We start from the raw sequence: 16,133 nt of genomic DNA, 5'->3' as shown, positions 1-16,133 counted from the left end.
TGGTAGATGGGGCAGGAATAGTGGAATGCTGTGGCTCCCTGAACCGAATTAAGGCAGGTATTGATGGCAGGTTTCAGGTGCAGAGGCCATCTATTAGAAAACATCAAGGAACAGATATGCCAGGGCACTGGTATGGATGTGGTGGCTGCTTATGTCCATGAATATTTAAAAACAACAAGACCAAAAACAATAATAAAATGAACTAGATTTGGATTCAAAAGGTAAGATTTCAAGTTCTGGCTCTGCCTCTTCCTGTGGAATGTTGGACAAAGTGTCCCTCATTTAAAAAATGAGGAAGTTAATACTGTCTAACATCCCTTCCATCCCAAAGTCCTATATTTCCTAATTAGTCTAATTAATGTGGCTTTCATAAATATAATTTGGTTTGCTAGAAGAATTATGTTTTAGTAATAAAATACCATGTTATATTAATTAAAACATCATGCTATATTAATCATAATTATATATGCTACAATTTATTAGTGGCACATTGGATAGAATGCTGGCCCTGGAGTTCAGAAGACCTGGGTTAAAATCCAGCCTCATACACTTACGAACTGACCCTGGGCAAGTCGCTTAACCCTGTTTACCTCAGTTTCCTCATTTGTAAAATAGGCTGGAGAAGGAAATGGCAAACCATTGCAGTATCTTTGCTAAGGAAACCCCAGAAGGGGCCAATAAGAGTTGGACATTACTGAAAATGACAAAACAATAACAAAAATTATTGTTAAAAGCATCATGTTTTATTGATAATATTTTACCAGGTTTTATGATTATACTGGTGATTTACTTATTGAAAGTAAATGGGTTAGGAGATCATCTCCAGTCGTCTTGATCTAAATCCTGCCACTGGAGCCAGATGGCTCTGAAGGAGAAAGTGAGGCAGGTGACTTTGTTTAGCCCTTCCTCAGTTAAACCTAATTCACTTGCAAGTCATGGCATCACCTTCCTGATGTCATGGTCCTCTTCAAGAACTAAAGACAAACAGCAATCATAAAAATAGTTTTTTAAGAAGAATATTAATAAGGGTTAGTGATTTGTGGGTCCAGCGTTATTGTTTATCAGTGTGAAAAACTCCTGATTTGAAAACTCCTACCAAACAGATTGACAATTCACCTGTAATTTGTAGTCTTAGAGAATTACCTGGGGCAGAGTTGTGAGGATTGAATAAGACAATTTATCTAAAGCATTTTACAACCCTTGAAGCATTATATGACTGCAAGCTATTGCAGATAGGGATACTGGGCTTGAATGACTCATTGGAGTTCTCTCAATTAATATGTGGAAGAGCTTGGATATGAACCTAGATCTTCAAATTTCACTTCTAGTCTTTTCCATCCTATGTCACAAAGTCTCTTGTCTATAACCTAATGCTGACTTCTCCCTGTTTCAGCTATGAATTGAGAGTAATAATCTGGAATACAGAAGATGTCATTTTGGAGGATGAAAATATCTTCACAGGACAAAAATCAAGTGACATTTATGTTAAAGGGTAAGTTCACTTAAGCAAATGACTACTCTTCTTTTTTAGTTTGGTTTGGTTTTGTTCTAAGGCAGTTACTACCTCACAGGAAACACCCACTTTGTAGGCTTGACTATACTTTATTTCCTGATAAGCTTAAGTGAAATGCTCATCTTTTCAACCTGGTAAAAATGTCAGATGAAATTCCTCCCAGCTATGTTAATATAAAGGTGTATAACAATGCTTGAGGGCAGCTAGGTGCACAGTTGAGAGAGCACTGGGCCTGGAGTCAGGAAGGCCTAAGTTCAAAGCTAGCATCAGGCACTTACTAGTTATGTGTCCCCAGGCAAGTCACTTAACCTTGTTTGCCTCAGTTTCCTCATCTATAAAATGGGCTGGAAGAGGAAATGGCAAACCACTCCCATATCTTTACCAAGAAAACCCTAAATAGAGTCACAAAGAGTTAGACATGACTGAAAATGACTGAACAACAACAACAAAGTAATTCTGAGAACCTACATTCAAATTTCCCCAGCTTCCTAACCCTGCTGAAATAAAAAAAGACTCAGTTCTGTTTGGTGAAGAAATGCTGTGTCATATAAGAAGCAATAATGCTCAAATTAAAACCAGACCTCATCCTTCTCTTTCTTGTTATAATATACACTATGTCGAGATGATGGGGACTAAATATCTTTTAAATTTTCTTTTTTTCTTTTTAAGTTGGCAATCATCAACAAACACAAACACAGTAGTATACATAGAAGGATAAAGGGGATTGTATATGAAACCAGGAATTTCTGTTACATAGAAATTGTTTTTTAAATGTGTATATTATTAACACAGTAGTAACAAAATTGACCTGTTTGTGTCCCTTTCTCAGCTTTTTGTTTCCTTTGATGTGCATTTTTATGAATAAAGAATTTTCCATCAGTCTTTTATAACTTAATGTAGCAGCTGAAAGTTTATACGACTTTCCCTGAAGCTTTGAGAGGAAACTCAACAGAAGAGGTCAAAGAGCCTTTATCTCAAGCTAGACTGTGTTGGCAGCTTCTTTGCTTCCCAAAGTCCTGACTTAGTGATTTTCTTCTAATCGATTGTAAGCTCCTTGAGGGCAGAGACTGTCTTTTGCTTCCTTTGTATCCCCAGGTCTTAGCACAGTGCCTGGTACATAGTTGGTTCATAATAAATGTTTCTTGATTCCACCTTATAAGTGACTCATTGTTTCCAGATCCTCACGGGATCAGAATGGAAATATGAAATTGCTTGCAAAACTAGAAATGACTTGGAGCAGCAAGTCAACCAGTTAACTAACAAACAATAACAAGCAATGAATGCATCAGGTGCCTATTATGCAGCAAGCTCTGTTCAAGGTGCCAAGGATCCAAAGATGGAACAGAAATATTTGATTAGCAGATAGAGTGTGTACCTGTCAAAGTAGGTACAAGCATAATAATTTTTGTTATTCAGTCATTTCGGCATGTCCAACTCTTCATAGCTCCGTTTGGAATTTTCTTAGCAAAGATACTGGAGCGGTTTGTCCTTTCCCTCTCCAGTTCATTTTACATATGAGGACACTGAGGCAAATGGGGTTAAGTGACTTATCCAGGGTCACACAGTAAGGGTGTGCGGCTAGATTTGAACGCAGGAAGATGAATCTTCCTGATTTCAGGCCCAGCATTCTAGCCACCGTGCCACAGTGCTGCCCTCACCGTATTAATGTCTAGCATTTATACTTTGAGGTTTGCCAAGAGCTTTACAAGCATTATCTCATGCAATCCTCCTAATAACCCTGGGAGACAGGAGCTATTATTATATTATTATGACTAATTAAGTATCTGAGGCCCAAGTTTGAACTCAGGTCTTCCTGATTCAGATCTAGTACTCTCCCCACTGGTTGCCTCTCTGCTTAGTGGAGACACAAGTATCTGGAAGAGAAAGAGACTTTTGTTACCACAAAAGCAATGTGACAGTAACAATGATGATGCTGATGCTGCTACTTAAATATCACTTTGTAGTTCTAAAAGTCCTTTAAACATTTTGCTTAGTTTGAATCTTGAGAGTATAAAGTGTTCTGACATTTGCAGAGTCCTTTGCAGACATCATCTCAAACTTTACAGCAACCATGTGAGGCAGATGTTCCAGGGAATATTATTCCCCTTTTGCAAGTGAGGGAACTGAGACTTGGAGAAGTTACGTGACTTGCCCAGGGCCACTCATCCAGCATGTGCCACAAGTGAGATTCAGACCCAAGTCTTGTTAGTTCTAAACTCCCTCATTACATTTGGAGTTAGGAGACGACTTCTAATCCTATTTCCATGTCTATCTGCCTGACCCATGATAACTCAAATGACCTCATTCAGCCTCAGTCTCTTTATGTGTAGATGAGTCAGTGCTCTAGACCAGCATCCCTGACAGCATCAGCCAAGGTAATGTTATCCCATTTCTATGGAAGAGAAAACTGAGGCCCACAAAATAAGTAAAGCTCAAAGTCTCAAAGCCAATAAGTGTTCAGCTTATTTGACTAGGGTTCTTTCCAGGAAAAGCAGAATAAATACCATGAATCACGTTTTAATAGAGAAAAATTTTAGAAAAGGGCAGACAGGAATTCCCAGAGCCCCAGTCCAGTCTAAAAAATGGGGTCTCCAGCTAAACGTGTGAACAAGAAGTAATTGCTACAGAACCTTTGGATAATCAAAGCTGTGGGAATTCCCATTTTATTTTGGTTAGGCTAAATAAAGAGATAAAATGCTGTTTTTCTTTCTTTTTTTTTTCAGCAGGTTTCTGGAGGGGAAAAGTCAGGGCAATTGGGGTTAAGTGACTTGTCCAAGATCACATGGCTAGTAAGTGTTAAGTGTCTGAAGTTGCATTTGAACTCAGGTCCTCCTGACTCCAGGGCCAGTGCTCTAGTCACTGTGCCACCTAGCTACCCCTAAAATGCTGTTTTTCCAAAGGAAATTCAGATAAATATTTTGCAGCATAGTAAGATGGTTGATGTAGTGATTCATGCCCAGAGGACAGTTAGGTAGGCTAGTGGGTAGACTCTGGACCTGAAATCAGGAAAACTTGAGTTCAAATCCAGCCTCCAACCCTTATCGACTGTGTGACCCTGGGTAAGTCACTCAACCTCTGTATGCCTGTTTCTTCTAACATAAAAGAGAGATAAAATGGCAGCTGCCTCACAGGATTGTCTGGAGGACCAAATGAGCTAGCATTTTAAGTGCTTAGCACAGTGTCTGACTCATAGTAGACATTTAATAGATGTGTATGCCCTTGCCCTCCCTTGCTCTCTTCATGCAGGTGGTTAAAAGGCATGGAGGATGATAAGCAAGAGACCGATGTGCATTATAACTCTCTGACTGGAGAGGGCAACTTCAACTGGCGGTTCCTGTTTCCATTTCAGTATCTCCCTGCTGAGAAGCAACTAGTCATCTCCAAAAGGGAAAACATCTTTTCCTTAGAAAAGACGGAGCGGAAAATTCCAGCTGATCTTGTTCTCCAAGTGTGGGATTTTGAAAGGCTCTCCTCTGATGATTTCCTGGGTAAGTGGGCAGCCCCACTGAGTACCCATGAGCAGTCTGACTCATTAGACAGTATGGCCACCCCCTGTTCTCCAAGACTGGACTGGTCCCTGCCCTTCAAAGAGTTTACAGTTATTAGTAGTAGACAGTCTAAAAGGCAGTGTGGCAGAACGGGAAGAGAACTGGTTTTAGTGTTAGGGAGGCCTGGGTTCAAGTCCTACCTCTGATTCTTACTATATGATCCTGGGTAAGTCACTTAACCTCAGTAACCCAAGCAACTCTCTAAGACTATATACAACAGAATCGTTACTTCTCTATATTGATGGAGAACTCATAGAATTATAGTCTTAGAGCATGAAGGGAGTCCAGTCCCTTCATTTTACAGTTAATAAAACTAAGGCCTAGAGAGGTTAAGTCACTTGCCCAGAGACACACAGGTACTAATTTATCACCTGAAGTTTCCTATGCTGAAGGAATCCCAGGTTTGGGCCAGAAAATTACAAATTACAAATTAAAATAGACATGCTGAGAGGAAGACCATACTGTCTAGTCGTGTGGACAGACGGAATAATTTCTGCAGTGCGGTAAATTTCATTCCAGGCAGTGTCTCCATCTAGACAGAAGTCAGCCTGCCTATGCGTATGAGGCAGATAGGGTTAAAGAGACTCTCATAAAGTCACACAGCTGAGAAGTTGTCAGAAGATTTGAACTCAGGTCTTCCTGACTCAAAGTCTAGTGCTCTCTCCTCACAGTATCTTTTATCTTGCTAGTTATGTATTGTTTTACTGTTTCCATCCTGCTGTTCCTATTTATTTAGCACATATTTTTTGTTAAAAAATAACAGCTCACATTTTATACTGCTTTATAGTTCACAAAAGTTTTTTAATCAGTCAATTGATAAGCATTTTTTTTTGCTTTTTGGAGGGGGGAGGGCAGGGAAATTGGGGTTAAGTGACTTGCCCAGGGTCATATGGCTAGTAAGTGTTAAGTGTGTGAGGCTGGATTTGAACTCATGTCCTCCTGACCCCAGCACCACCTAGCTGCCCCTCGATAAGCATTTCTTAAGCATCTACTCTGTGCTGAAGATGGTGCCAGATGTTGGAGATACAAAGTCAAAAAACAAAACAATGCTAGCTCTCAAGGAGTTTATGTACTAATGAGTGAGAGAAAGCATGTGAATATGTGTGTGTGCACACATGTGAATATGTGTGTGCACACATGTGAATATATGAATATAAACACCAGCATACAAAACATGCATGCATGTCTGTGGGCGCAGGGTGTTCCAAGAGCATGTTATTAAAGCTTAAAAATCACAGCAAGACTTTTGAAGAATTTGTGTATGTATAGCTATACATGCACACACACACACATATATATAAACAGAAAACAAATACAAGGTGATTTGGAATGGAGTACTCGTACCTGTGGGTGGGTGGGTGGGTAGGGAGATTAATGAAGTAAGTCCTTAAACAATCATCACACATGTGTTGAGTACTTACTATGTGCTATATCTATATCTATTAATACATATATATTATATATGTACATATACACATATATAGACATATCTATATATGGATATATATGATGTTCAAGGAGAACTAGCAGTTCTGGTGGGAGGGCTTAATGGGCCCCTTTCAGGGCTGATCATCCACCTTTTGTGTCCACCTGACATCTTTGATCTGTGGCTCCGAGAAGCTGTAGCATGAGCAGTGGCCACAGCTTGATAAATCATATCAGCAGATGGGCTAAAGCAGGTTAAGGGGAATTGACAGGCCTCAGACCCCACAGTGAGTTAGGGGGATGTGCCCACCCTAAGCATGTGAAGACTTCCTCCTGGAATGGGCAGCAGATGAGAACAGTTGGTTCCAGTGGCCATGAAGGCAGCTAAAACAGGCACCACGGAATGCTCAGAGCTTGGTCAAACATCAAAGATGCCAAGGTCATCCACCGCATCACAGGCCGTCACAAGTTGTCCTGACTTTTGTCCTGTCACTGGACTTTGATGACTCTGGAAGAGATTGAGTCTGATGACTGTGCAACTCTGCCTCACTTCAATCCAATTTAAGCATAAGTTAAGACATCACCCCATGGTGTCACTGGTTCTCTTCAAAAATAAACACAAATAACAGTAGCAACTATATGTCAAATAGTGTGTGTGCCAGGTTTTCAGGATATAAATATGAAAACAAAACCAATCTCTTACCTCTCACCATGCCCAATAAACTCCTCTGAGCTCCCTGTTACCTCCAAGATTAAATATAAAGTTCTCTTGTTTGGCACTTACGGTCCTTCCCAACCTTCCCCACTCCCACCTTTCCAATCTTTTTATACTTGAGATCTAGGTACCCTGGTCTACTTGTTGGTCCTTGAACAGGACACTCCATCTTCTGTTTCTGGGGCTTTGAACTGGTTGTTCTCTAGGCCTGGGATGTTTTTCCTCCTTACTTCCGAGTCTGGACATTTTACAAACATTATAGCACTAGCAAAATTATTAAATTAATTTAGGAATATTAAATTATTAAAATGGAAATACTTTTTGTGTTAACCTTATAGGTTTGCTACGAGGAAAGGAAATCCCTAGTTTCCTCTAAGACTCAGCTCAAACATAACCTTCTACCAAATCAATCAATCAGCAAATGTTTAATAAATGCTTATTATGCATCAGGCACTGTGCAAAGTGTTGATGATACAAGAAAAGGTTAAATATTTTTTAAAGTCCCTGCCCTCAAAGAGCTTGCATATTAAAAGGGAAGATAACTAACTAGATATACCCAAACTTTGGACTGAGTGGACGGAAGGTAAAGGCTCAGGTGATGGGGGACCTGGAAGGATTCCTGAAGAAGGTGGTATTTGGAAAGATGTCTTTTTGTTTTATGAATAAAGAAACAGGAACTTCAAACTCACTGGCCTTTTGAAGGTTGGAACCAAGTTTCAATGTCGATTTTCTCGACATCTTTGGTTTCTTTAAAGACCCAGCTCAAATACCACTTTCTGCAAGAGCCAAATTTTCACATTAATCTTCTTTCCCACTGAGCTAGTGTTGCTCTGGGTGGGATCCCAGACATTTTATATGATGCATAAGTGGTTAAAAAAATTAATTCAGTTCTATTTAATAGGCGTTTTTGAGGAGACTGGACTAAATGACCCCTAAGGCTCCTTTCAGCTCTAAATCTGTGATTCTAAAATCCAAATGGAAAGTACTATGTTAGGTTCTAGGGATAAAAAGACAAAAAACAAGCAGTCTCTACCCTCAGGTAGCTTACATTTTCCTGTAGAAATACAACAATTATACAGATACAGGATAGAGTAATATTGGGAGTTGGGCAGAGAACAGACAACTGGAGGAATTAGGAAAGGTTTCTTGTATGAGGTGATACTTAAGCTGAACATTGAAGGGAAGTAGGGATTCAAAGAGACAGAGAGAAAGGAGAGAATTTCTGGTACAGAGTAAAGCCTTTGCAAAAACGTGGAGGTGAGAAATAGATGGCCATGTGTGAAGAACAGCAAATAGGCCAGTTTTCTTTAATATAGAGTGTGTAAGAGGAAGCAATGGGAAAGAAAATAGGAAAGAAAAACTTTCAGACCCTGGGAGAGCTATACTCTAAGATGGGCTTTGAAGCATATAATATACAATGTTGGAGCCAGAAGGTTAACTATGAAATCATCTAAACCAACGTCTTCATTTTACTGAGGGTGCCCCAGAGAAATCAAATAATATTCAACCAGTTAGTAGAAACCTGAGTCCAGGACAATGATAATTACTAAATATTAGAATGGATTACTCAGGGAAGATATTAAGTGTACTTTTTGGGAAAGCTTTAAAAATAAAAGAGCTTCCTGCCTGCTGGGCAAGGACAATTTTGAAGGCAGTTCAATTTAGTTCAATATTTATCTCGCTCCTGTATGCAAGATTTCATACTAGGCACTGAGGATTCAGAAATAGTTGTGACATAGACTCCTTTCTAGACAGTCAAAAAGGGGGGAAGTGCACACCCACACCTATACTCATACCCCCCACACATGCAAATATTACACACAGGCATATATACACATATATATATTTAACACATACATATATACACACACATATATGCATATACCTATATATATAAATACATAGATATATACATATACCACAACTTGTTCAGCCATTCCCCAAGTGATGGGTATCCCCTTGGTTTCCAATTCTTTGCCACCACAAAAAGAGCTGCTATAGATATTTTTGTACATACAGGGACTCTTCCCACTTCTATGATCTCTTTGGGATACAACTCTAGAAGTGGTATTGCTGGGTCAAAGGGTATGTGCTTATATGTAGCCCTGTGGCATAGTTCCAGATTGCTCTCCAGAATGGTTGAATCAGTTCACAACTCCACCAGCAATGCATCAGTGTTCCAATTTTTCCACATCCTCTCCAGAATTTATCATTTTCCTGTTTTGTCTTCGTAGCCAATCTGACCAGTGAGATGTGGTACCTCAGAGTTTTGATTTGTATTTCTCTAATCAATAGTGATTTGGAGCATTTTTTCATATGCTTATAGATATCTTTAATTTCTTCCTCTGAAAACTGCCTGTTCATATCCTTTGATCATTTATCAATTGGGGAATGACTTGTATTCTTATAGATTTGACTCAATTCTCTGTATATTTTAGAAATGAGGCCATTATCAGAGATACTGGTTGTAAAAACTCTTTACCAATTTTCCACTTCCCTCTTAATCTTTGTTACATTGGCTTTATTTGTACAGAAATCTTTCAATTTAACATAATCAAAATTATCCACAAAATGGATTCTTAAAATTAGACTTACCCAAACATTTCTTAAGATCTGATTTCCAGGGGCAGCTAGGTGGTACAGTGAATAGAGCAACAGCCCTGGAGTCAGGAGGACCTGAATTCAAATCCGACCTCAGACACTTAACACTTACTAGCCATGTGACCTTGGCCGAGTTACTTAACCCTAACTGCCTTGCCTTCCCCCCCTTCAAAAAGAAAAAAAAAAGATCTGATTTCTAAAAACCCCCCAAAAAGCAAAATGGCATTGTGGAAAGAGGCATAGCTCTGGAAGCAGATGACCTGGATTCAAATCCTGCCACAGACACTTAATGACTGTGTGATCATGATCAAGTCACTTTAACTCTGAAAGGGTATTATCTCTCCAGTAAAATAGCAAATAAGGAAAAGGATACTTGAATGATCAACCTCATAGGGTGGGAAAGAACTTCGCACATCTTAAAGGACCATATAACTATGAATCATTTGAAGAGTTGTTAGTTGATTCTTTTTTTCATTCAAAGTAGTGGCCTCGGAATTATAGTCCATGGGGCATCATTCCAAAGACCTCTTTTAAGAGAGAACCATGTAATTCAACTTTACACTCAAACTCATTGGTCCCTAATTGTATTTTTGATGTTTCCGCAGTGGTGTCTTAATGTCCACAGTGCTAAAGCTGAGGAAATGAGCTGAGGAAAATGAAGGATTTTTTAAAGCTACATCGAGGAAGAGAGAGTGAAGACAGAAGGGATAGGCAGGGTGATAGACCACAAAGAGAAGACTGAACTACTTGATTCTTATTTTGTTTCTGTTCTCTCTGCCAAGGAAAATGACCTTTCAACGAGAGCAATAAAAAGGACCATAAAATGACTAATAAGGGGGCGAGACCCACAAGAAGATGGGAGGTAGTACCAGAGCACTTAGCTGTCCTTGATGAGCTTAGGTCACCAGTCCTAGATAAACTACGGATCACTGACCCTGTCACAGAGTCACTGCTCCCCAGCTCTCGGTGCATTCTATGTCTTAAGTAATCCAGCAACTTTCAACACAGTCTCCTGTGTGACCCTCCCCAGAGGTATACATGACCAACACAGAAAAGGTATCTATGTAAGCAAGCTCCTCTGCTTGGTCTCTGTCATCCAAGGTCCATCTGTTTCTATTGCTCTTCCTCCTGGCTACATAGAGCCACAGAATATTCATTTAAAACTTCTGGCTCGAAATTTCGGGTCATAGTTACTTTTATAGGTTGGAGGTCTCAGAGGGGAAGGGGTCTGGTGTCTCATCAGGGTGTTTACCAATAGCTGCTGCCTTCCTACTCTTACCTCTCAATAGTTCTGCCTTCCTGACTATGGCAAGATAATTTCAAAAGGTGACTTTTCCAGTTTTTCATCAATGTGGTAGCTCCTTTCTGAAATATTTCCAGTTGGCCACCATTTCCCAAAGGCTCAGTTGTTCTTACATTGTTTTGTAGTTGTCTCTGACTCTGTGTCTCCATTTAGGGTTTTCTTGGCAAAGGTACTGGAGTGGTTTGCCATTTCCTTCTCCAGCTCATTTTACAGATGAGGAGCTGAGGCAAGCAGAGTTAAGTGACTTGTCCAGGGTCACACAGTTAGCAAGTGTCTGACGCTGGATTTGTCCTCAGGAAGAGGAGTCTTCCTGATTCCAGGCTTGGAGCTATATCCACTGGGCCACCTGCCTGCCATTAGGGGCCCAGAGTTAGGAATAAATTGCTTCTCACAGAGGGACTGCCATGAGTTTGCTATGAATTTTCCTTCTTATTGTTGGTACCTTCAGTCCAGCCCCGTTTGCTGTTGCAGCTACCTCTCATTCAAGTCAGATGCTCCTTCTTTTCTTTATTCATCCTTGCATTACTCATCAGTCCCCTTGCTTTGGATCATTTCCTCAGTTTCATTTCTTGATTCAGTTTTCTATTTCAGTGTCTGTTAACATTTCTACCTTTTCAAACCTTATCTGAGCATTTACTTGCCTTTCCTGGAAAGTGCAGACTCTTCCATTTGATTTTGATCCATGTGCTTAATCAAAGGGGGGGGGGCTGATCATTTTTTTAAAGAATCATTAACAAAACTGCTTAATTAAAATGAGACCTAACCCAGCTACGTGACTCTCTTCTGAATGGTCTTCCCACATGTGTCCCAAATAATTCCTCATGGTCCCTGAGGCAGATTGAAGTCCATGTGGTTTGTCTCTGAGCAACTTGGAATTAATTTTTCATTTAACATTTAACACCTGTGGTTCCATATGTAATGTATAATTATACTGTAATTATTTTATTGCCATCATCTACAAGCCTAGGATTAAATCAAAATTTGGACTGGTTCTTATAGTTTCCCCAGGTGTATAATAACCCCCATTTCAAACATTCAACATTTCAAACATTTCTTCACAATCTGAAACAAAAAAAAAAGCCTTTTCTTGACTATAATATAGAATCCAGCTTCCACCTTATCTAAGTCAGGACAAAAATGAATATACTTGTATATGGGGAGTGTAGAACTATGTGGCTTAGCTCCCCCTACATGGTATATATCAAACAGAGATTATATTTGCTCCCAGAGATAATGAGGAGCAAATGGAATGGGTTGAATAGGAGATTGATGTGTCTTACCTGTGCATTAGGAAAAAAAATAATTTTGGCAACTGGGTGGAGAATGGATTGGAGTCAGGGTAGGATTGGAGGCAGGGAAATCTGCACTACTCTCACTGCCTTGTGATTGTCAATTCATGCTTGGCCTCCACTCTGAGTTAGTATTTCTCGAACATGGAGACAGAGAGACTTTTGGAAAAGGTGACCAGGTTAGTGAAAGGAGCCCTATTCTGGGAGCAGTGATGATCTAGTAAATGTTTAACAACCAGCTCTCCAGGGGAAAATGTACAAGGGGCACACTTTTAAGTTAATCTGCATTATTAACACTTTCCCCATCACTTTTTAAATCTAGATAATCAATAAAATAATAAGTCAAGGCCTGAATTGTATCATTTGTAGTTATAAACACCTGCTCACACAGAAAATTGAATAATCTTTGTGCAAGCTAACTCCAGCACAGCCTGACTGTTAGTCAGAAGACCTGGGTCTGCCACTTATTAAGCAGATTATGCCTTATTGTGCAAAAATGTCTCTTTACTTTGGGGGCTTCAGTTTCCTGATTTATAAAATGCAGATAATAACATTACTTACTTCACAAAGTTATTATGGGGATCAAATGAGATAATTAGAATGTGACAGGTGGTATGGGAAGGAGGGGTGAAGACTGATGATAGATCTACCTGTACCTGGGTCCTCACCCTTCATTCCCCAATCTGCAGGATGCAATGAGCTGGCACATAATTCAGTCATTAATTAACCAGCTGTGGGTAATTTGGCCACCAGATAGCACTAACTTCAGGCCATCAACTTTGTAACTGTGACTGTTCTCTCTTCTATGGATGCATTCCATCTGGACAATATACTTTCTAAAATATAGTGCCCAGAACTACGTCCTTGAAATTGATCCGAACAGTGTACAGTGAAATGGCACTATTACTTCCCTTGCCCAAGATGCTAGACATCATTTAATGGTGCCTTAAATTGCACTAACTTTTTAGGAAATCACAGGATACTGCTGATTCCTGGTAATAAACTGAGGCAAACAGAAGTTAAGTGACTTTGCCCACGGTCACATAACTAGTAAGTATCTGAGGTCAGATTTGAACTTAGATCTCACTAACTATAGGTCCAGGATTCTATCTACTGTACCACCTACCAGCCCCTAGTGAGCTTGCATTTAACTAAAATTCCTAAATCTTTTCATGTGCTCTCTTTGCTGGTCACATTTCCCTCATCCTGTATTAATAGAGTTGATTTTTTAACCTAAGTTTAATATTTTGCCTGGCTATTAAACTTCAGCCTGTTAAATTCACTGTACTTACCTCCACCATGTTAATGTCTCTTTGGATCAGGATTCTCTTCTCCAGTGTACTAGCTGATCCTCCAAACTTTCATCAATTGCAAATTTACTAAGCTGCTTCCAAGTTATTAATAAAAATATTGAACAGAATAGGACGAAGGACCAAGTCCTTGGAGACTTCACTAGAGATTTCTTTCAGGTTGACACTGATTCAAAGGTCATGTCTTTATTTCATCAGTCAACCAATTCCATAGTCACCCAACTAGGATGTCGACCAGATGCCTTTTCTCCATCTTCAAGGAAATCATGAGATGCTTTGCTGAATGCCTTGCAGAGAGCTGCATATATTATATTTGTAATGTTCCTATGACCTGTTAGTCTAGTAACTCTGTCTGCAAAGGAGATGAGGGAAATCTGGAATGATTTGTTCTTAACAAACCCATCGTGGTTTATAGTGCTCATGTCTTCTCTTTTTGACTTCTCACAAATCAAATATAAAGTACCCTCTAATACCTGACATGCTGTACAAATGGAAGATATTACTATCCTTCAGTATGTTTGCAGTGAATCTCAAAGGTGCCCCCAGAATAGGACCTACAGTATGGAACTCTGGGATATCTCATTGGAGAAAGTTGACTTCCTTCTCTTAAACTCTTCAACTGCATTGTCTCTCTCCCAACCTTTAGGGTGTATTGTACTCTTTAAAAAATCTGCAGGGTAATTTTTATGTCCTTTGGAAGGAGGGAGGGAAACCAGAACAGCTAAGCTACCTTCCAAAAGCAATGGAATGATATTCATACTTGAAAACCATGTTCCTCAAAGTTTTGTAGAACTTGTGGCCACATCCTCACAGAACTACCATAAAACACAGTGCCTGGGGCAGAACTTGTTGAATGAAGGAAATCATTTGAAGACCTCTGTTTTAAAGAGGCAAATGGGTGATGTGGTGGTTAGAGTTCTGGACATGGAGCCAAGAAGACCTGAATCAGAATCATTCATCAAATGCTTGTTAGCTATATGACCCTGGTGTGAGGACACAAGATTTGTAGAAGGGCAGACTGTCCTGGCCAGCTTTGCCAGTTATAAGGCCAAATGTAAAGGGACTAATCGGTTGTCATAGAACCTCTGAGAGAATACTGAGATACTGAAGAAAGAGGAGCCCATGCCAGCTTGGTTATTAATAGGTTTTATTAGGGTTCGTTGGATTGATTAGGGGAGTTTACATGTGACATGGTTCCTGGAAGTAGGAAGATGGAATGGTCAATCACCACACCAACCCCAAACCAGGCCAGGTTTTATATAGAAACAGAACAAAGAAGGCATAGTTAGGAGCGGCTAGGTGGCTCAGTGAATAGAGTATCAGCCCCAGAGTCAGGAGGACCTGGGTTCAAATGCAACCTCAAACACTTCACTTTACTAGCCATGTGACCTTAGGCAAGTCATTTAACCCCAATCGCCCTGCCTTCCTCCTCCAAAAAAAAAAAAAGAAGAAGGCATAGTTCCAGGGATGGCCCAGGGTCATGTGCACTTGTTCTCACGAGATAGTTGGAGCTTCTTTTTCTATTTACATTTACTCAATGTGGGGCCATAGGTCACACTTTCACACTCTGGTTACCATCATACCCCTGAGCAGTCCATTAATCTCTCTCAGTCTCATTTAACACCAATTTTCTGGAATTTTTGCAAGGATCAGATGAGATAAAATATTGAAAATACTTTGCAAACCTTCAAGTGCTATGTAAGTGTTAAATTATTACTGTTCAAATTAAAAGATTTGGCTTTTTTTTCTAGGTTCTCTAGAAATGAACCTTAATGGCTTCCCTCGAGCAGCAAAATCTGCTAAGGCCTGTGATCTTCCCAAGTCTGGCAGCTTGAGTGAGGAAAACAAAATCTCAATATTCCAGCAGAAGCGGGTGAGGGGCTGGTGGCCTTTTGTCAAAGCTGGAGAGCTCACTGTAAGTACACGAAAAGGGAGAACTTTACATAAATCTCTTAGTGCCCAAGGGAACAGCGTCCCTACTGGGAATTCCCTGTGCTAATTAAGTTACAGGTCTGAACAAAAACAATTTTTTTTTTTGACAATTGAATATATTTACTTGATTAGTTATCTTAGAGATAGTCTCTGAATCAGTTTTTGCTCTGTGTGAATTGACCTTAAAACCTCTGGGATTAACTTTTTACTGGGCATTACTTGTCCTCAGCTTTGAACAAAAATATTCGAATAATGTAACAATTATGCTATGACTAGCTTATCATACTATACAAGGGGCTGGGGGAAGGATCAGAATGCAGTACAAAAAATTATCTGTCTTTTAAAAATTTCCCAGGGTTGTAATAGCCTGTAGTTTACAACACATGAAAGTCTTTGTCCATTATAAGAATGGCAGTTTGGTTTAATGGAAGAAACCCTGGCTTTGAAGTTAAAATGTCTGCATTTACAGGGTAGCTAGGTGGTGCAGTGGATAGAGG

At 39.7% G+C, this 16,133-nt stretch overlaps 1 protein-coding gene across 1 annotated transcript in view; it reads left to right on the top strand.

Annotated features, from left to right (window-relative positions):
* FER1L6 (fer-1 like family member 6) overlaps positions 1-16,133 on the top strand; it is a 199,569-nt gene that overhangs the window by 165,688 nt on the left and 17,748 nt on the right. The window contains exons 34-36 of the mRNA XM_069081306.1: positions 1,394-1,492; positions 4,760-5,001; positions 15,456-15,619. Of these exons, the coding sequence (XP_068937407.1) occupies positions 1,394-1,492; positions 4,760-5,001; positions 15,456-15,619 (505 nt within the window). The remainder of the gene's footprint in view (positions 1-1,393; positions 1,493-4,759; positions 5,002-15,455; positions 15,620-16,133) is intronic.

This window comes from Petaurus breviceps, unplaced genomic scaffold (genome assembly GCF_028583685.1).
Source record: "Petaurus breviceps papuanus isolate PSGF00001 unplaced genomic scaffold, PetGlider_PUasm1.0 98, whole genome shotgun sequence".
NCBI lineage: Eukaryota > Metazoa > Chordata > Mammalia > Diprotodontia > Petauridae > Petaurus > Petaurus breviceps.
Note: the sequence above shows the minus strand (reverse complement) of the source record. Positions and strands in the feature narration are given on the sequence as shown.